The sequence below is a fragment of the Gymnoscopelus braueri genome (assembly GCF_963280865.1).
Source record: "Gymnoscopelus braueri genome assembly, chromosome: 12".
In the NCBI taxonomy this organism is placed as follows: Eukaryota; Metazoa; Chordata; class Actinopteri; order Myctophiformes; family Myctophidae; genus Gymnoscopelus; species Gymnoscopelus braueri.
Window position 1 is genome coordinate 51,024,995 of NC_137614.1, and position 22,791 is coordinate 51,047,785.

General features: G+C 41.1%; 1 protein-coding gene across 1 annotated transcript in view; it reads left to right on the forward strand.

The window, feature by feature from the left end:
• The window catches only part of elk1 (ETS transcription factor ELK1), a 36,434-nt gene extending 20,252 nt beyond the window's left edge, over positions 1-16,182 (forward strand). The window contains exons 4-12 of the mRNA XM_080444448.1: positions 1,219-1,398; positions 2,582-2,713; positions 3,491-3,766; positions 4,902-5,024; positions 7,530-7,650; positions 9,132-9,268; positions 10,089-10,175; positions 10,983-11,084; positions 15,674-16,182. Of these exons, the coding sequence (XP_080300574.1) occupies positions 1,219-1,398; positions 2,582-2,713; positions 3,491-3,766; positions 4,902-5,024; positions 7,530-7,650; positions 9,132-9,268; positions 10,089-10,175; positions 10,983-11,084; positions 15,674-15,772 (1,257 nt within the window). The 3' untranslated portion in view covers positions 15,773-16,182. The remainder of the gene's footprint in view (positions 1-1,218; positions 1,399-2,581; positions 2,714-3,490; positions 3,767-4,901; positions 5,025-7,529; positions 7,651-9,131; positions 9,269-10,088; positions 10,176-10,982; positions 11,085-15,673) is intronic.
• Positions 16,183-22,791: the final 6,609 nt, after the last annotated feature.

Sequence of the window (22,791 nt, forward strand, 5' to 3'; positions counted from 1 at the left end):
AAAAGAAGAAAAAAAAAAACTTTTTCAAAAAAAAAAAATTCTAAAAAGATTCTCAAATTATTTAGTATTGAATTTTTTTCGATATTCAAAACGAATAAGGAGATAACAATTTCCAAAGATTTGCTGCTCCATTCACTTCAATGTTAAAATTCAAACGGACAAACAATTCACATAGTTTTTTGGTTTAAAACTACTGGTTTTGAGCTATTTTCAAACATCAAACAACACATGTCAACGAGGTCATTTGTGAAACCACACCTGAATCTCCTCAGTGATTAGCAACCATCAGGGGATCAATCATACTGGAGGAAAAAATGTTGTGGCTACTTGAAAAGGTAACAAAATCGTTCAAAACCCTGGCAGAGGCTACAGACTGCCCTAAAAAAACTCTGGCAGGGTAAGAGTTAAGCTGAGCAAATGTGCATTATATATATTTTCAATAATTCTGTTTCTTTGTGTATTTATGTTAGTGCTAAATACATGCATTGGAACTAGTACTAATGATTATTTACTAATCGATTCATGTGATGCTAATTTCATCAATTGATGAATTCAACAACAAACACAGCTTGAATTGTTGGAATTTCTTTCCCCATTAACCCATTGAGACCGGGAACGCATTTGTGTAACCCACTTAAACCACTATTTTATACTTTGGCTATTCAAAAATAGCAGATATACAAGCTCATAGCGCGGCACCGAGCGCCGCGCCATGAGCTTGTAGATCTGCTATTTTTGAAAATTCGGGAAAATTTGTGTAAATCTTTGACTGTATTTGTTTTTTGAAACGAATATTTGTTACCAAATCTTTGCTTCTGGGGATAGTTTATTTTAACTTATGTTGCTATAATATCATTGGTTCTCAAACATTTTTCATGTGAAGGACCACCCAAAAATTATACGTATTTGTCCGCGGTCCCCCATCTCAAAATATTTTGTTCCAGGGACCCCCCAGAAGCAAAGATTTGAGATACAAATGTATACATATATATTCAAAGATTTGCACACATTTTCACGATAAAAAAAAAATGGCAGATCTACAAGCTCATAGCGCAGCACTCGGTGCCGCGCTATGAGCTTGTAGATCTGCCATTTTTTTTATAGCCAAAGACATCTAAAGTGACACAGATACGTTCCGGGATTGAATGGGTTAATTAAGAATTGTGTAATTAGTCATTCATTACTTGATTTGTTTTATTTGATCCGATTGATTGACAGCGACTGTCGCCTAGCAACCATCCCAGGAGTTCCCGTAACGACTACATGAAGTCGGGTCTCTACTCCACGTTCACCATCCAATCACTGCAGAACCTGCCGCCGGGCCCTCGACCAATCAAAAACGAACAGATGCTTGCGCAAGAGGCCGCCCTTAGAATTGATATGTCACCTGTCAGAGAGGTAGGGGGGGGGGGGTGTGTGTGTGTGTGTGTGTGTGTGTGTGTGTGTGTGTGTGTGTGTGTGTGTGTGTGTGTGTGTTAGTGTTGGCCCATTGGCTCTCAAAGTGGGGTCCGGGGACCCCCAGGGGTCCTTGAGGGAGTTCCAGGGGGTCCCCAGCTAAATGATAGATTAGCCACCAAATGGACCCTTATGGATCGGTAACTCTGAGAGTTAAATTGACATAGATTTTACAATATAAATTGCGGTCCAAGTGATAGAAATGCCATTAAATGGGGGTCTGTAGCCCTAATGCATGTTAAACTGGGGGTCCTTGAAATTAAAAGGGTTGAGAATCAATCTTCTCTTATGGGGGTCCCTGGCATATCTTTTGAAATGGGGGTCCGTGGGCTAATAAGTGTCAATTTGGGGGTCCTTGACATGAAACAGTTTGAGAACCACTGTGTTAGCCTGTCGCAATTATTATTATTTTTGCTTAAAAATCATAAGCGTTTACCTGTTGAAATATGTCCATAGATTTTCAAACATTTTTGGCTATTTTTGTAATATTTTGAAAATCTAAAATTATTAAATATGTCAGTCAGTTCTTTATATATTTAAGATATTTGTCATATCTCAGTGTTTCCCCTATATGCAAGCAGTGGCGGGCCGCCACCCCTTAAATCCGACCGCTACAGTATGATCTCTAAAAAAAAAAAAAACCTTCTGGCTAGGGGAAACACTGTATCTGCCCTCTGCAATTTGTTTTTACAAACCCTAAAAGGCAAACAGAAATGTAATTTTATTCATAATGTTACAATGTTCAGTGCCAAAAACACAATTAAAATCGTCAATCGCAATTATTCCTATGACAATTAATCAAGTAGAATTTCATGATTTTGACAGCCCCTGTGTGTGTGTGTGTGTTGTTTCATATCGTGCCATATTTAAAAAATTTTGTACTGACTTATAAGGCTGCACAATGAATGGACAGTAATCACAAATAGTGATTTTCAGTTTCACAATGATAAAGTTGTGAAACATGGCAAATAATTCTATCAGCTGTTGCGATTTTCCCCCATCTCCTCACTATTACACAAGGATTATAACCAGAACATTGTGCAACACCACTTTCTTTCCAATATTGGTGCTAGAGCCTATTCATAATGGGATTCATAGTTACCGTTCATTCCTCTCCTCTCCTCAGGTGTGTGTTCTGTCCTCTGAGCCTAACGTGGAGAGTGGAGGTTGTCTGCAGGTCATCGTGACCCATCCGTCCCCATGTGCCACGCCCGCTCTCAGCCCCCAGATTCCAAACAACACAGTCAGCCAGCCACAGGTAACACAGTCCTTTAATACACCTACTGTAAGATTGAGATACGCCCTGAGATTGGGAGGTCGGGGTTCGATTCCCCGGCCCGGGACATACAGTACCAAAGACTATAACCATGGGACCCAATGCCTCCCTGCTTGGCACTCAGCATCAAGGGTGACATACTAGTGTCATGTCCAGGTTCTGTACTTCTACATCAAGCCTCCTCACGCTACAGAAACAGGAGATAGGCTCCTGCCTTATGGGCCACATGGCTCGGCAAGGCTTACTGTAAATGCCTACCAGCATTCATAGTACTGCTGGTGTTCTACCCTACCTAAAAATCTACCTAAAACCTGCATACTGTCTTATGTACATTGCATGCATGTACCCGATGAAGATCCAGCACCTGTTGAAATTCTATTCAGATGTGTGTGTGCATTTATTCATTCATTCATTCATTGAATTGTTTTGGTCTTGTGTGAAGATTAATTAATATCTTTTGACTCGTTTTTTTCGCCTTCCTCCACATCTCTCTCTCTCTCTCTCTCTCTCTCTCTCTCTCTCTCTCTCTCTCTCTCCTCTGCCTTATTCTGAGTTTATTTGTTTTCTTTTACTCTTTTTGGTTGATTTGCTAATATGGCGATTGTTTTATTTAGTTTTTGATTCTTTTATTGATATGCTTGTGAAGCACTGTGTGGCTATCACTGTGTGTGAAAGGTGCTCTACAAATACATTTGACTTACTTACTTACTTACTTCTCTCCTCTCTTCTCTCCTCCTCTCTCTCCTTCCTCCCCTCCAGCACCCCCCGCCTCCTCCTCCTCCCCCGTCGCCTCCTCAGATCTACCTGACCGGTGTTGGAGACCCGTCCTCCAACACCCCCCTCCTCACCCTCCCCCCCATACACACACAACAACATCATCATCATCATCATCAGCAGGTGGACTGTGGGTCGGTCAGCCATCATCCCCCCCAACCTCACCCTGTGTTTGTGGTCATCAACCCTCCTCCTCCTCCCACTCATCATCATCATCATCATCAACCGCCACCAATACATCAACAACATCAACAACAACAGGTCAGTGTTTGATTTGGTCGACTAAAACCATGACGAAAAATATTGGTCGACTCCCTTTTTTCACTGACGAAAACGAAATAAAAACTAAGCTATGACGACTAAAACTAAGACTAAATATACTGACAATAAGAGCACCGAAGTCCTGACATCGCTACCAGTTGATGGCGCTTTTCGCAGGTTCATGGCTTTACTTTTTGTGTTGATATCCTCATTGGGGAATCTTAGATCGCTTCATATAAGAACTGTGTTCCAAACATAAACACGCCACCCTGGCGTTTTTACTCATATGCATGTAAAGCATCGACTGAAGGTGTAAATGTACACATTTGCCCAAAGAGTAACACAATATAAACACTAGAAACCAGTCAAACGACCCAAAGACTACATTTCCCATGAACGGGGCTGCTGTGGGGACAGTGATTTCAGACCCGGAAGTAGTAGTTCTTAAGACTTTTAAGGCAGAATTTATTCCTTTTTCACCAGAAACAGGCTGTATCAAATATGAATGAATATCATCAACGATGCAGAGCCACCCCTCTGACAAAAACGCCAGGCTGGTGTGTTTATGTTTGGAACACAGTTCTTATATGACGTGATCTAAGATTCCCAAATGGGGATTTCAACACAAAAAATAAAGCCGCGAACGCGTGAAACAGCGCCCTCTAGTGGCAGTGACGTCAGACTTCAGTGCTCTATTTCGTCAACAAATAAAAACTAGACTAAAATGTTAGTGAGGGATCTAGTGGAGAAGAGATCCAGTAGAACTAAGAGACAAGCCATTTTATGTTTGGTTGCGCTCGGGTGTTGCGCTCTGAAAATAGCAGATCTACAAGCTCACAACACGTCGCGCGCTGTGACGCGTTGTGAGCTTGTAGATCGGCTATTTTCAGCATGCAACCAAGTGTAAAATCAGGCATTACGACGTCATCAAGGCACCGCCAACATACATTTTAGTCGACTAAATCAACTGTAGATTTAGTCGACTATAATCTTATGATGTTTAGTCGACTAAAACTAGACAAACAGTAAAACATTTCAGGTGACAAAAGTATGACAAAAACTAAATGGAATTTTATTCAAAAGACCATGACTAAAAGTAAATACTAATTTGCTGTCAAAATCAACGCTGCGACAGGTTGCCGTGGTAACGAGGGCACCCCCTCCAATCAAGAAGGAACACCTCCCGGTGGAGGAGGAGTTTATAGAGATGGAGGCGCTTCTGAAGCAGGGAGCGAACAAAGGGCTGGGAGGAGGAGAGGTGAGAGTCCCTTGTTGTTTTCAGGGCGTTTGGCCTCGTATGGGCGTGGTTTTGAACTTAGGTTTAGTAGTCATCGTTTTTTTATGAGGTTATGGTTAGGGTTAAAGGGATAGTTCACCCAAAAAGTTATTTTTTTTCCTATCGATTAGTCACCCCATGGAAACTTGAATTGATGGATATTTTGTAGTAGGCAGCGGTTCCGGTAGGAGAGACAAAGGAGACTCTTCTCCTGCCGGAACCGCTGCCGGTCATCAAATGCACAAAAAACGAATAATCAGTTACGCAGTCAGACATCAGTTAGTTAGTTAGTTAGTTAGTTAGTTCGTAGGTTTGTCAGTTAGTTAGTGGGTAACTTACTCGGTCTGGTTGGACCCACTCTGTTTTGTCTTCATCAGTTAGTTAGTTAGTAGGTAGGTTGGTTGGTTAGTTAGTTAGTTAGTTAGTTAGTTAGTTAGTTAGTGGGTAACTTACTCGGTCTGGTTGGACCCACTCTGTTTTGTCTTCATCAGTTAGTTAGTTAGTAGGTAGGTTGGTTGGTTAGTTAGTTAGTTAGTTAGTTAGTTAGTTAGTTAGTTAGTTAGTGGGTAACTTACTCGGTCTGGTTGGACCCACTCTGTTTTGTCTTCATCAGTTAGTTAGTTAGTAGATAGGTTGGTTTGTTTGTTTGTTTGTTAGTTAGTTAGTTAGTTAGTAGATAGGTTGGTTTGTTTGTTTGTTTGTTAGTTAGTTAGTTAGTAGATAGGTTGGTTTGTTTGTTTGTTTGTTTGTTTGTTAGTTAGTTAGTTAGTTAGTTAGTGGGTAACTTACTCGGTCTGGTTGGACCCACTCTGTTTTGTCTTCATCAGTTAGTTAGTTAGTAGATAGGTTGGTTTGTTTGTTTGTTTGTTAGTTAGTTAGTTAGTAGATAGGTTGGTTTGTTTGTTTGTTTGTTTGTTAGTTAGTTAGTTAGTAGATAGGTTGGTTTGTTTGTTTGTTTGTTTGTTTGTTAGTTAGTTAGTTAGTTAGTTAGTTAGTGGGTAACTTACTCGGTCTGGTTGGACCCACTCTGTTTTGTCTTCATCAGTTAGTTAGTTAGTAGATAGGTTGGTTTGTTTGTTTGTTTGTTAGTTAGTTAGTTAGTAGATAGGTTGGTTTGTTTGTTTGTTTGTTAGTTAGTTAGTTAGTAGATAGGTTGGTTTGTTTGTTTGTTTGTTTGTTTGTTAGTTAGTTAGTTAGTTAGTTAGTTAGTGGGTAACTTACTCGGTCTGGTTGGACCCACTCTGTTTTGTCTTCATCAGTTAGTTAGTTAGTAGATAGGTTGGTTTGTTTGTTTGTTTGTTAGTTAGTTAGTTAGTAGATAGGTTGGTTTGTTTGTTTGTTTGTTAGTTAGTTAGTTAGTAGATAGGTTGGTTTGTTTGTTTGTTTGTTTGTTTGTTAGTTAGTTAGTTAGTTAGTTAGTGGGTAACTTACTCGGTCTGGTTGGACCCACTCTGTTTTGTCTTCATCAGTTAGTTAGTTAGTAGATAGGTTGGTTTGTTTGTTTGTTTGTTAGTTAGTTAGTTAGTTAGTAGATAGGTTGGTTTGTTTGTTTGTTTGTTAGTTAGTTAGTTAGTTAGTAGATAGGTTGGTTTGTTTGTTTGTTTGTTAGTTAGTTAGTTAGTTAGTAGATAGGTTGGTTTGTTTGTTTGTTAGTTAGTTAGTGGGTAACTTACTCGGTCTGGTTGGACCCACTCTGTTTTGTCTTCATCAGTTAGTTAGTTAGTAGATAGGTTGGTTTGTTGGTTTGTTTGTTAGTTAGTTAGTTAGTAGATAGGTTGGTTTGTTTGTTTGTTTGTTTGTTAGTTAGTTAGTTAGTTAGTTAGTGGGTAACTTACTCGGTCTGGTTGGACCCACTCTGTTTTGTCTTCATCAGTTAGTTAGTTAGTAGATAGGTTGGTTTGTTTGTTTGTTTGTTTGTTAGTTAGTTAGTTAGTTAGTAGATAGGTTGGTTTGTTTGTTTGTTTGTTAGTTAGTTAGTTAGTTAGTAGATAGGTTGGTTTGTTTGTTTGTTTGTTAGTTAGTTAGTTAGTTAGTAGATAGGTTGGTTTGTTTGTTTGTTAGTTAGTTAGTGGGTAACTTACTCGGTCTGGTTGGACCCACTCTGTTTTGTCTTCATCAGTTAGTTAGTTAGTAGGTAGGTAGGTTTGTTTGTTTGTTTGTTAGTTAGTTAGTTAGTTAGTTAGTGGGTAACTTACTCGGTCTGGTTGGACCCACTCTGTTTTGTCTTCATCAGTTAGTTAGTTAGTAGATAGGTTGGTTGGTTTGTTTGTTTGTTTGTTAGTTAGTTATTTAGTTTGTGGGTTACTTACTCGGTCTGGTTGGACCCAGTGACCACTCCCTTTTGTCTTCATCAGTTAGTTAGTTAGTTAGTTAGTAGATAGGTTTGTTTGTTTGTTTGTTTGTTTGTTTGTTGTTAGTTAGTTAGTTAGTTAGTGGGTTACTTACTCCGTCTGGTTGGACCCAGTGACCACTCCGTTTTGTCTTCAGGTACCAGAGTTGACGTGTGGTCCAGAGAGCCCAGAGCCCCCCCTCTCCATCATAGAAGTCCTGCCCACTTCCTGTCTGGGGTCCGGGGTGAAGGAGGCTGAGGTCAAGGCCTCTGTACCAGGTAACACACACACACACACACAAACACACACACACACACACATACACACACACACACACACACACACACACACACACACACACACACTAAAATACCATCACACATAATCTGCACATTAAAAGTTGGTTATCGGCAGTGGTAGAGCGTCCGCTTGGGGATCGGAAGGTTCCCGGTTCGAATCCCAGTGTACGCCGACTGTGTTAACTAGGGATGCACCGATATATCGTCCACATATCGGTATCGGACGATATTTGCCGATAACGGTTGATTTTTATTTATTTGGCGGGTTAAAGTTACAGGAGTTTTTACTCTATGGTGTTTATGATATGAAATGTAAGATTACCATAATCACAGTAAACATTATCATGTCATATTCAACAGCTTTCTTTTTTAACTAACTCCAGTCACTTTCAGTTCAGCACAGCTGAGGTGTGTGTGTGTCACTGTCCAGCTGATGCTCGTTGACACTCGTTAATGTTACTTGCATCAAGGCAATTATGTTGTGTTTCTGAGCAGTTATTTCTTATAATGAATATTTATTTGTTTCCCTGGCACAAAAGGGGGAAATAATAACACCAAAAACTAAATAAACCATTATCGGATATCGGATTAAATTGTTATTTTAAACATCGGTATCGGCCAAGAATGTCCATATGGGTGCATCCCTACTGTTAACACATTGACTGCCAGAGTTTATTCATAATGTACTCACCCCTGTGCCAGCAATTTGCGTGTTTTTTATTTTTTTTGTTTTGTAATTTTTCATTCAAATAAATTCTCTGATTGTGTTGTCAAGCACATATAACAGTTCCACCAGTAGAGAGCAGCAAATCCACACATTGATCACCTCGCTCGCCCCCTCCCAAACAGGCCCACGTCATATCCTGTCTTTCACTGGATGTGACGTTTTCGACAATCTCTGGTCCGCTGATCGGCCTGAAAACGACGTGATACACTACGACGATGACTGTTAGTCGCCCGGACCAAAGAAAATAGAAGTTGAGCTGTCCGTTCGTTTTTTATACCGTGTGAAAAACTGTGTTTTTCCTTATTCTGGCCGAAAATTACCGGAGAAAAACAATGTGACCCGGAAATGAATTTTTTTTTTTACATCCGGCTCCGGGTGAGTGTGACTTAAGTGGAAAACAAAAGTGTTGATGAGAAATAAACACAGCCGTGCGATCACAGATTAAACAATGAAAATTCCAAAGAACGCATCAATGCGTTCTTTGGAATCCTGGCACTCAAGCGATGGATTTGAAAGAACGCATCGATGCGATCTTGGCACTGTATGTGTTAACTGTCGAAGTGTCCTTGAGCAAGGCTGTACTGTCAGATGCTCCTGATGAGCAGGTCGGTGCCTTGCATGGTTTCCTCCTCCATGGGTGTGTGAATGGTAATGCACATTGTAAAGGGCTTTGGATAAAATTAATGCACCATTATTGTAACAATTTGTTTGTGTCTTCTCACGACTTCCTCAGTTACCACAGTAACAACGTCTGTGACCCCTGCTGTGACCTCTGCCCCGGAAGTGGTTCCTCCTAAACCCAAGAAACCTCGTGGACTGGAGCTGCCCTCCTCCCCGTATCTGCTCCCCCCTGGACTGTCTCTGGATAAGGTTATTATTAGCATTATTATTAACCCATTCATTCCGGGAACCAGTGTTGATTTTGACAGCAAATTTTTATTTTGTTTTAGTCATAGTCTTTTGAATACATTTCCATTTAGTTATAGCCATATTTAGTCATCTGAAATGTTTTACTTTTAGTCTAGTTTTAGTTGACTAAATTTCATAAGATTATAGTCGACTAAATCTACAGTTGATTTAGTCGACTAAAATGTATGTTGGCGGTGCTTTGATGGTGCGTCGTAATGGTTGATTTTACACTTGGCTTGCATGCTGAAAATAGCAGATGCGTTGTGAGCTTGTGGACCGAATGGTGCAACCAAACATAAAATGACTTGTCTTTTAGTTCTACTGGATCTCTTCTCCACTAGATCCCTCACTAACATTTTAGTCTAGTTTTTATTTGTTGACGAAATTGTCAATATATTTAGTCTTAGTTTCAGTCATCCTAGCTTAGTTTTTATGTAGTTTTTCGTCAGTGAAAAAAGGTAGTCGACGAACATTTTTCCCCCAGAAGCAAAGATTTGAGTTAAAGTCTACAAATGGCCTACCCTCAACAACCCTGCCCCGATGCCTATACTATGTGAAAGTAAAATTACTTTTAATTAGTGTTAAATAAATAACTCAATCAAATCAATCAAAATAAATGAATAAAGAAATACAAAATGTACCAAAGGGGATCAAAAGTCGACATCTAAAATGTACAACTCACATGCAAACCTTGTGGGAGTGTGCGCGCGTGTGAATTGTTTAGTGTAGACAGTACCATGTGTTGTTGTGTTGTAACGACAGTGTTATTGTGTGTTTCCAGGTGAATGCAGCCGTCAACAGTCTCCTGGCTCCTGGCTCTGCTACCAACTCACTCCTCACTCCTACTGTCATCACCTCACATGCACTGGTACGCACTGACCACTCTGTGTGTGTGTGTGTGTGTGTGTGTGTGTGTGTGTGTGTGTGTGTGTGTGTGTGTGTGTGTGTGTGTGTGCGTGCGCGTGTGCGTGCATGCATGCTAGTGGTGTCACGATACGCCTAATCCATGATTCCATTCGACTTTCGATTTTAATGTCACGATTCGATATTCGATTTTTAGGCTATTGACTCTTTGTTTGCATCAATGCATGAGGAGTGAGCAGGCCGCTTCTTATCACCTGACAGGGGGGAGTTTCCCCGGTAGGACGTAGCGCGTGGAAGGAACACGTTATTCCAACCAGTTCCTTTCCCCTCCATCAGGCGCCCCGGCTGACCAGGGGGAGGCAGCATAGAGACCAGGATTACTGCATGTGTTTTTTGTGAGGGTACCTACCCTAGGAGACACGGGGAGAACATGCAATAATAAAACGTTTAACATGTAAAAAATATAAACTGGCTCAGCCCTTCAGTAACTCTTGCCTTCATTTCTCATACATCGCAGGCAACACACTTGTGCTCAAATGCATTCTGCTTGGCAATTTGTAACGTGTTTCTAGAACGCTGATTAAATGTTTATATCCAGCGTTCTCCACCACTGAAAGGGCTTGCATGTCACCCCCAGCGATATCGCGATAGGGCTTGTAAAGTCCATTTTGATTCATTTTCGGTATGTATCGAGTATCGTGACACCCTTTAGTGTGTGTGCTTATGTAGTCTGACGTGTAATGGTTCTGGTTTGGTTAAATATTTCTCATTCTCTGTCTGTCTCTGTCTCTCTCTCTCTCCCTCTCTGTAGACTCCAGTCTTATTAACTCCCAGTCCTCTTCCTTCCACCATTCACTTCTGGAGCACGCTGAGTCCCATCGCACCTCGCTCCCCCGCCAAACTGTCCTTCCAGGTAAATACATTGATCCATTAACAGTACACCATCATCAGGTGACAAAATAGTTGTGACTATAGTAGTAGCATAATCACACAACAAGCAACTCTAAATCCCTATGCTACACACAGCAGGCATAACGGCACAAGGCACATTCACAGTTATTTTGATGGATACGGGCGCATCTGTGTCATTTTAGATTTCTTGGGCCATTCAAAAATAGCAGATCTACAAGCTCATAGCGCGGCACCGAGTGCCGCGCTATGAGCTTGTAGATCTGCTATTTTTGAAAAGTCGTGAAAATGTGTGCAAATCTTTGAATATATCGTTTTTTAAAGCGAACATTTGTAACTCAAATCTTTACTTCTGGGGGGTCCCCTGGAACAACATATTTTGAGATGGGGGTCCGCGGCCAAATTCATATAATTTTGGGGGTCCTTGACATGAAAAGGTTTGAGAACCACTGATATATAGCAACATACGTTTAAAAAAAAAAACTGTTAGACGACATTTGTAGAATCCCTAAGAAGCAAAGATTTGAGTTACAAATGTTTAAAAATATACACTGCTCAAAATAATTAAGGGAACACTTTGATCCCTTAATTCTTGAGCAGTTTATATATATTCCAAGACTCAAATGTTCACGATTTTCTGAGGTCTTAATGGGTTAAAGCGCCATTCACACTGAGCACTATAACGATAATATAAGGATAATTAAGTTGGCGTCCACACTGAGGAACGATCTAACGCGCACGGTGCAGTCCAGCTGTGTCAGAGCCCACACAGAGGGGGAGAGATCTCTACATCTTTGGTGCTGAAAGACAGGATATAATCATGGATAATCTGACTGATTATTAATTATGAGGAGGTGAGCCTATAGGTAATGCCAGCTAGCCTGCCAGCTGTTCATAATCGTCTCCTCATCTCCGTTAAGCCTTTCAATCTGGGAACGCATCTGTGTCACTTTAAGATTTCTTTGGCTATTCAAAAAATAGCAGATCTACAAGCTCATATACTGCCAAAAACGTTTATAAAGTTTTTTTTTATTTATTTTTTTTATCAAAAACAAAATAAAAACTATCTAAAATTATTCTTTATTTTTGGGGGTTTTCCTTTTTTCCGTTCTTCACAAAGAACCAGGAGATAACATTTTCCAAAAAGTTGCTGCTCCATTCACTTCAATGTTAAAAAAATAATCGGAGAAATAAATAACATGTTTCCTATGTTTTACCTGGAAACATGCTGGCAGAGGTGGCAAACTATTTTTGAAAAACCCTGGCAGTTTAAGAGTTAAGTGCCGCACTATAAGCTTGTAGATCTGCTATTTTAAAAAAAAACAATTGTGAAAATGTGTGCAAATCTTTTAATATATATTATGTCTAGATTTGTAACTCATATCTTTGCTTCTGGGGGGTCCCTGGAACAACATATTTTGAGATGGGGTCCGCGGCCAAATACATATCATTTTGGGGGTCCACGGCCAAATACATATCATTTTGGGGGTCCTTGACATGAAAAAGTTTGAGAACCTCTGATTATAGCAACATAGGATTTATAAGACATTATTTTGTAGAATCCCCAGATGCAAAGATTTGAGTTACAAAGATATTTTTTTTTTAAATCATGATTTAAAAATAAATGACAGATCTACAAGCTCGGCACAGATTGCCTATGAGCTTGTATATCTGCTATTTAGTCGTATAAAATAATGGTTATAGCTACAAATCTAAAATGACACAGTATGCGTTCCCGGTCTTAATGGGTTAATAAACCTTTCCGAGGGTCAGTGAGACTGATTGCATCCCAGATGTCCGTCTGATGGATGTTGATTGGCTGTCCATGTCTCTATCGTTCATAAAATGGCGCTGAAAGTGTTCCAAACTTTATTGTCCACGACTACAGTTGTGGTTATAGTTGTGGTTCTGTGGACGCTGCCATCCATTTGAGTTAGAACCATTTTTTAAAACGACATATTTATAGTTATGGTGCTTGCTGTGAATGGCCCTTATGTCACTGTCCCTAACATCACTAATTAGTATGCTGTATGTACCCCCCCCATTACAAACCTTGCGCTCCGCTATACAGCTCCAAGATGAGGTCCCACTGGGCTTGGCTACCGGCAGCGATAGAACACCGGCAAAGGGTCCGTGCATTACCTTTTTCGCCACATCGTATCCAAAAACTAAAGGCAGTCCCCTAAACCTACAGATGTTTGAGGAGTTTGTGGAACCCTAACTTTTTAGAACGGGGCGAAACAACCGCTTAAATGGCTTATTTAGTCAGCCTGTGGCCATGTTTCCCATTCAACCCGGAAGAACCCTCTACGTCAGGTGCCATGTACTGCTCCCGGTTTGGGTACAATGGGAAACATGGCCACAGGCTGACTAAATAAGCGTTTTAAACGGTTGTTTCGCCCCGTTCTAAAAAGGTAGGGTTCCACAAACTCCTCAAACATCTGTAGGTTTAGGGGACTGCCTTTAGTTTTTGGATACGATGTGGGAGATAAAGGTAATCCACTGGACCCTACCCTGCCGGTAGCCAGCCCAGTGGGATCCTCATCTCGGAGCTGTATAGCGGAGGGAGAGGTTGGTAATGGGGCTATAGCTGTATGATGACCTAGACATGTATCACAGATGCAGGCTGTGACATTATGAAAGATCATTGTGACATCATCAATATCATTGTGACATCATACAATATCGGTGTCATGACACATGAAAAATATCTCCACACACACACACACACACACACACACACACACACACACACACACACACACACACACACACACACACACACACACACACACACACACACACACACACACACACAGTCACACACACGAAACTTGTGCCATAAGCCGGCTAGCAGGCAACAATTACGTACACCCAAATAAACACCACTTTCAGTCTCCTTGACACACACAAGCTATTCTTATACACACTCACTGCCTGTGTGTGTGTGGGTTGTGTTAAAATATATAAATGTACAGTATAGTGTGTGTGTGTGTGAGTGGCGGGGGGATGTGTGCACAAATCCTGCCTTAATAAATGTGCTTGTGTGTATGTAGCTGCTTGTGCGTGCGTGCGTGCGTGCGTGTCCTGTGTTTTGGCTCAGACCTTCATAACACCATCTGTCACATGGTGCACTGGACAAAACGATGGAATTATGAAGGATTACACGTCTACATCTCTGAGTTATTATTCTTGTCATTGTACGTTTCAACAGGGTCCTCTTTGACCTGCTGTTATCCACAGTTCTGATTCTAGTCCACAAAACAACACAAGAGCTACAATTGTTACCAAAAAAAATAGACATATTGAATATTATATTTGTAGTTTTCGCCCTCTGCTGGTCAAAGATCATAATACACAGGGTTTGATTAGTAAAATCTCAACCACTTAAGCTCTATATGTAGTTCTTCGTGTGACAAATAGCAAAAGTAGCCAATCTACAAGCTCACAAAGTGTTGTTGTGTTGCGAGCTTGTAGAGCTGCTATTTTGGATTTTTTTTTCAAACAATTGGAAAATCTTTGACATTTTTTTAATATTTGCTCAAAATAGGGATTCCAGGGTTAAAAGCGGTCATAATTTGTTTTAATTCAATTGTTAAATTGTGATATTATGTCATTATTATATCAAACGTATACAGTTTACATTTCCCAAAAGCTAAATGCATGTCTTAATCCTTTAAGACCTGGAACGCATCTGTGTCATTTTAGATTTCTTTGGCTATTCAAAAATAGCAGATCTACAAGCTCATAGCGCGGCACCGAGTGCCGCGCTACGAGCTTGTAGATCTGCTATTTTTTGAAAAATCGTGAAAAAAAAATGTTGGGATTTTATTTTATTTTTTTAACTTTTTTAAGAACCGCCTCAGGTCTCAATGGGTTAATTAATTCAGTCTGACTAGAAGCAGAGATAAAACATATCCTCCTACCGGACATAAAAATGTATGACCCAGAGAGGGGGGGATATCAAAAGCAGAGCAGAGATTTGGAAAAATGTTCACGATTTTTTTTCCCCCAAAAAAATTGCAGATCTACAAGCTCGTAGCGCGGCACTGTATATCTGCTATTTTGGAATAGCCCAAAGAAATCTTAAAATGACACAGATGTGTTCCCCGGTCTTAACACATTTACCGCCAAAGACGAATATATCTGGCTTTTCAAATTAAAACGTTTCCCGCCAAAGACGGATATGTCCGTCATTTCAACAACAACAAAGATCCTGTATCTCGGCTCCTTTGTACTTTTTTACTATGTATTTTTGGCGAAACATGCTATTTTAAACTGTGCATAACAAGAGAACAGGAGGTCACGATGACATTCTTTTTTCACAGTGATTTCCTCTGTAATTAGCAACCATCAGGGGATCGATCATACTGGAGATAAATATTCTGTGGTTCTTGAAAAAACTGTCAGAATGCTAACAAATGCTGGCAGAAGCTACCTGCCAGCATTAGAAAGCCCCTGGCAGTGAATGTGTTAAATGGTAAATGGCTTAAGGTTAATTGTCAATTTATTTCTCTCTCTCTCTCTCTCTCTCTCTCTCTCTCTCTCTCTCTCTCTCTCTCTCTCTCTCTCTCTCTCTCTCTCCCCCTCCAGTTCCCCACCAATGGTAGTAATCAGATCCACATTCCAGCTCTGAGCGTCGACGGCCTCTCCACGCCGGTGGTCCTCTCCCCCGGACCCCACAAACCCTGAGCCGTGGCCCCGGGGCTCCACAGAGCAAACCTTCCTGGGGTCTAGGAGACCCCCGGCCCCCCAACCTGACGCTGTCTGGGAAACATGTGACATGTTTAAAATCCAAATGGGAAATTGAGCACCTTTGTTGTTTTTTTTTACCTGATGGAGGTGGCGGGACAAAAGAAAAAGCTCCTCAACTGGAAACCAGTCTGTATGTGAACAATACTTTGGCACCAATAAACGTGAACCAATAAACGGGACTCTGATTCAGAGTACTGGTGAATATGGAACGTGTCGGCGGCACTGCGGAGCCCTCCTCCGCTGGACGCGTGCGTCCCCTGCAGGTCTGTCGGTTCAAAGTACCGGTTCCTCGCCAGGACGGGTGGGAAACGTGAACCTTCAACACGGAGAAGAGGATCGATGGTCACCATGGCTTTTCCACGACTCTCTCCCTTCTTGAGCAGAGAGTCGTGTCACACGAGCTGAAGATTCAAAATCAGCTGAACCTAATGGAACCCCCGGCTTAACTCATTAAGACCTGAGGCGATTCTTAAAAATAAAATAAAATCATACGTTTTTGGAAAAAAAATTAAAAAAAATGTTTTCAAGATTTTTCAAAAATAGCAGATCTACAAGCTCGTAGCGCGGCACTCGGTGCCGCGCTATGAGCTTGTAGATCTGCTATTTTTGAATAGCCAAAGACATCTAAAGTGACACAGATGCGTTCCAGGTATCAATGGGTTAAACCATCGTCGTCTCCTCTCACACCGTAACATGCTGATTTAGGAGCATAATTGTCCATGTGAGTGTAATTTAGTCGGTCTGTTCTTCAGAGACTAGAAGCAGTCATTGGGGTGTTTTGTTTGTTTGAGGGACCTTGACGAAGCTCTTGGCTATTGATTACTGATGAACATGTTTGGCTTTTGATGTAGATCTGATCAAAAACCTTCCATGTCTTCAGCCCGTCCACAGAGGTAGTGCAGTAGAGGTTAACGGAGACTCGACTGGAGTTCTTCTGAGACTTGGGGGAAATTTATTTTTTTAAGTTCCGCTTGTAGTCCAGAAGTGCACGACGCCACAGCTGTGCCCCCCCCCAGGCTCCAGGAGATGTCGAGATGTTTTGTTAAACATTAAAACGAGTCGTTTGATGCATATTGTGATCAGCATGTTTTGGTCTGACTTGTTAAAAAAATAACCGGTCGAAGCCCGCGGATACCGTTATCCACCCTCAAATCATTGACTATTCATGAGAACGCCTCACACCTAACAGTATGGGCGCTCATTGTGAAATCCTGCTCTTTGACTGGTGACTGGTGCTACGTTCTACATGCTAACTAGCGTACTTCAGCGACTTAGGCTGACCTCCTTCATGGATTCAGCAACAGACTAGCTAGCAGCTAAACGCCAACTAGCCTAGCTACAGTATAACCGGAATGTACGGATACAAGGACAGGACGGCTAACCGCTATACATGTTAACCTTGCGTAGCTTAGCCACCACCATGGAGCTCCTTTTTTGATGCAAGTCATGCCAAGAACTTTATGTGAACTTTTTGGCAGCGGTCAGATAAAAGATCATTTGTTTTATTTATTCTTTTAAAGTTTTGTTTTCATCTGGGAAGTTAGTTGGGCCTGTTTTCGGAGCATCTTTCTCACTCCATAGTTTACTTGGACTTTTTACTTCTTCTTTTTTTTTTTTTCTCCAATTAACATTTAGATTATGGACCTAAAATGCTGAGGTATGTTTTATTATTTGTTTTACTCCAAGGTGTTTGCCGGTCCAGAAGGGTTTGTTAAACAAAACCCAGCTTACTTGACTTAGTAATTGAAATTAATTTGGAATTAGGAAACCTTTGTTACGAAAGCCACGTCTTGGAGAATTAAATCCTTGGAAAACTGTTACAATTACAATTACAATTGTATCATTATCACTTCTTTTTGTCTGACCTACTGGGCCACGCCCTTCTCCAAATGCTGCCTGGCCTGTTATTGGACGACTTTTTTCCTCCACGCCGGATCAAATTGACCAATCACGGGAGGAAGGAAAGTGTGCGGTTGTTAACTGGACGTTACGACCTGGGAGGAATCTACTCAACGAGCCAAGTTATTGACATAAAAATAACTCCATTAGACATGGTTCTGTTTTATAGTGTCATTTGAAGTCATACAGTAAACAAACCTTTTGATGTTCTCAGCTGAGATGCAACCAAAAATGAACAGACGTTTGATAAGAGGACGTAGGAAAAGAAATTCTTAAAGCTGGATTAAAGACGAAAGAAAAAAATCATAAATGTGACTACATGGAAGAGAAATGTTCTTCTTTAACACATTCCATGCCAGAGTTTAATCTCATAATGTACTCACCAGTGCCAGCGTTTTATTGTTGTTTTTTTGTTTTTATCATGTCGCCACAGACCTCGCTAAATAAGTTAAAAGTGCGCGTTCATTTGGTTCTAAACACACAGCGGATCCGTGAGAAACGTCCAGCGAAAACAGTTTCCAAATGCGAGCCGCCATCTTGAAGCTACAGCCGATACACGCTAAACAGTGATCAGCGAGGAGAAAAACAACAAACCGAGAAAATCGAGTTTTAAACAGGATCCCAGACAGGAAGCGGATACGATCGAAAAAACCGGAACCCGAATAATTCCGTTTCCGACCGAAAACCGGAAACGGAAATGGATCAAAAAAAATCGGAAAGTGCACCTTGGGCGATTAACATGGGAATCGGCGGTTCGCGTAGATCTACGCGACTGGCACGCTGCGGCTTTAAATAGGTTCGCGTAGATCTACGCGATTGGCATTCAATGTGTTAAACAGAACAGACAACAGTCCAACAGATTCAGTGGTTCTCATCTGGTTCTGTCGGGGAAACCTCACCTTTTTGACCTTCTTAAACAGAACAGACAACAGTCCAACAGATTCAGTGGTTCTCATCTGGTTCTGTCGGGGAACCTCACCTTTTTGACCTTCTTAATAAGGGATACGACACCCATCGTGCCGGATTACACAAAGCGGTTTGTTTCCCTTCTGACGCCCTGTGAGTCACGGCGTACGATGTTAACGGGACATTCCTTTGATTTGTCAAAGCAGTTTCATCACTAGAATCTGTGTGGATGTTTTATTGTTTGATGTAGAGATGGAGAGTTGTCTGACCGTCGTCTTTACGTCTCGCATTCATTCCTGTGATCGGTTCATCTGGTCTGACTTTACTTCTTAACCCATTGAGACCTGAAGCCGATTCTACATGTCTCCTAAATCTCAGCAGTATTCTGAAAAACGTATGTTTCTATATCAGTGGTGCTCAAACTTTTTTATGTCCAGGACCCCAAAAATGATATGTATTTGGCCACGGACCCCCATCAAAATATTTTGTTCCAGGGACCCGCCAGAAGCAAAGATTTGAGTTAAAAATGTTCTCTTTAAAAATATATATATTCAAAGATTTGCACACATTTTCACGATTTTTCAAAAATAGCAGATCTACAAGCTCGTAGCGCGGCACTCGGTGCCGCGCTATGAGCTTGTATATCTGCTATTTTTGAATAGCCCAAAGTGTAAAATAATGCTTTTGAGCTCAAATCTAAAAAGGACACAGTTCCAGGTCTTAATGGGTTAAAAGTCTCTTGTGTCACTTTTTCACTGCACGATATACCTGCTCAACTCCTGTGATCCTCAATCTTAATTGATTTTTTGGGGGTTTTGATCGAGAGGTACCATATTAACGCACAGGCTGTGCAATTTACCGTAAATAACTGAAAAGACCAATTGACGGAGATCTCCGTCAATGGCAGTGAATGTGTTAACATACTCTACCGACACAGATTGGACAAAATGACATTTTATTCATAAAAAAAAAGTTACATTTTGCCGTTTAACAGAAAACGGGTAAACAAAGTATTTTTGCACACCTAAAAAAATAAAAGGCTCAGCGATAGTTGACAAGAGAAGGGTGTCTCCTTCTCTTTACACCTATAACGGAAAGCAAAAACAAACAAAAAAAGGACCAGTTGATCCGGCTCTGTGCAATGGAAGAAGTGACATAAGCGTTTAAACGCTGTATACAGTAGGCTGCATCTCATTGGATGCTCTTTCAGACCCTGGTCCCACCTTCCAGCCCCTCAGATCAATTGAACTTATATTCTTACACACACACCTCTTCCTGACAAACCATGACATCATAGTAAACACTCGCTGGATCATAAGAGAACAATTATGAAAACACATTTATACGATGATAACGGCAATGTCACCACCCCCCTGCACCAGGTTAGATAAGACCTGGAACGCGTCTGTGTCACTTTAAGATTTATTTGGCTATTGAAAAATAGCAGGTATACAAGCTCATAGCGCGGCACCGAGTGCCGCGTTATGAGCTTGTAGATCTGCTATTTTCGAAAAATCTTGAAAGAATATTTTCTAGATTTTTTTCAAAAAACTGTTAGGATTTAGAAAACATTTTTAAGAATGGCCTCAGGTCTTAATGGGTTAACTTCACCTTCACAATGTGTGGAAATGGACACTTAGTGGAGTGAATGAAACTTTCACAGATTTTGATGGATATTTCCCAAAGGGCTGAAGCTTGATTTCTACTCAGTCAGCCACATGATGGCAGCCGCTCAGCAAGTGGTAGATCAGCTATTTTTTGGCAAACGACAACTGGGGGGGTGGGGGGGATGAGCTGAATGGGATCCAGCCTGTTGTTGACACACTGACAGAAATGGTCAGCAATGTTTTGCCACAGGGGGGAAAAAAAAGTTGTTTAGCAGAAAACATCTGGTGAAACTGTCCATCATGTTTCAGCCTGGGTTGTATTTTCCGTGGATTCATGAAAAAATCTAAATCCTAACAGTTTTTTGAAAAAAAATATAAAAAATATTTTTTCACGATTTTTCAAAAATAGCAGATCTACAAGCTCGTAGCGCGGCACTCGGTGCCGCGCTACGAGCTTGTATATCTGCTATTTTTGAATAGCCAAAGAAATCTGTTGTTTGTTTCCTCTAGCGCAACCTTTAGGCCAAAATGTCAAACTTGGACACAAAGATATCTCAAAATCTAAACTGGCAGCTTAACCCTACTGAGGGAGTTCATACTCTGGAGGATGAGCCCTAGGCCATTTGAGTGAGCCACTCTCTAGCGCCACCCTCAGACCAAAAGGGGAAATAGAACCCAGGTTGAAAAAGACCATGGACATGAATGTATGCGACAGTTGAAGCTGCTGTGATTTAGTGAATGTGTTTTTAGTCTGTGGGCAGATGACTGTATGTTAGGTAAAGACCTGAAACTGGGGGGATTGTATAAGTTGGGATTTAACTCTCATCAGAGATGGTCTTGTCTCCAGTAAACTGCACGCTGAACGTTGTGGAGATTGTTTGATGTTTTTGCATTGGATCACTTTTTTTTTATAACTGGTTGATATAGTTCTGCAGCTTATGTCATTTTGTCTTTTTTTGGAATATAGCTGCAGAATAATGATGGTTAAACATTTCATATCTGAGGTCATGATGGGACATATCAGCATTTAGCTGCACGTTGTTTTTCTAAACAGGCTTTGAGTGTTCCCTATCTACCTATCTACCTACCTACTGTACCTACCTACCTACCTACCTACCTACCTACCTACCTACCTACCTACCTACCTACCTACCTACCTACCTACCTACCTACCTACCTACCTACCTACCTACCTACCTACCTATAAAGCCATAGCTATCTAACCCGGTGGTTCCCAAACAGTGGCTCGGGACCCATGTGTGGGTTTCGGACCCATTTTTTTTTATTATTTTTTTATCCCGCGATTTTTGTAACCCATATTTTTCACCCGGTGCCAATTTCCTAAGTGATCCTGGGCGCTACACCAGCCCTACACCAGCACTACACCAGTCCCCCACAGTAGGGAGGCCATGGGCCGAGCTCATGCTTCCTTCAGGCATGAGAGCCAACTGACCTTCTTGTCACCTGACAGGGGGGAGTTTCCCTGGTTGGACGTAGCGCGTGGAAGGAACACGTTATTCCAACCAGTTCCCTTCCCCTCCATCAGGCGCCCCGGCTGTCATGGGGGAGGCGGTATAGCGACCAGGATTACTACATGTTTTTGTGAGGGTATTAACTACCCTAGGAGACAAGGGGAGAACATGCAAACTCCACACAGAGTAGGCCCTTTCGCCAACCCCACCTAGGGTATGGGCGCTGATGACGCGGAGGAGAAGACACGCCCCCAGCGCCCACAGCGTCCCCGGCGGGAATCGAACCCATCGGACCCATTTTTAAAGGGATAGTTCACCCCCAAAAATATTTTTTTTCTATCAATTAGTCACCCCATGGAGACTTGAATTCATGGATATTTTTTTGTTTTTGTCGCATTCCTAAGCCAATCATTTGACGACCAGCAGCTCTCAAGTAAATATCCCTTCATTTTTAGTTTCCTTCATTTTCTTTTTGATAGTTATTTCTAAATATTCTTTAACATTTTAGCCCCCAAACTATCAAACTTTTTCTTGAAATAAAAATAAATTTAAAAACATTTGAACGTTTAAAAAGTAGTAAAAATAGCTTATCTACAAGCTCACAACTAGGGGTGTGCCGATATATCGTCCCGCGATATATCGCGATACGTTTTCGTGACGATATGTATCGTTTTGGGGAAAAAAAAAATATATAATTTTTTTTACAATAATAATAATCAGGCTTGAAAACAGCCCCGAGGTGAAAAGGGTGACAACATGTTGTTTTTTTTCGCGTCAGGTGTCACACTACTGCCCTATTTGGATTCAAAACGGCTATTGTAGCTGAAAAGCTACAAGTTTGCGTCTGAATAATGCAAAAACAGAATAATTTGTTTGCATTTTCTCTCCCCCATATATTTTCATAATAAAAAAGTGTGTATCGTATCGTATCGAAATCGTATCGAAGTTGTGAGCCAAATATCGTATCGTATCATTTGGTGAAATTAGTCGGCACACCCCTACTCACAACGTGTCGCACATATTTGGGTGCGGGGGGGGGGATCTTTGAATTCTAAGTTAAAAAGTTTGGAAA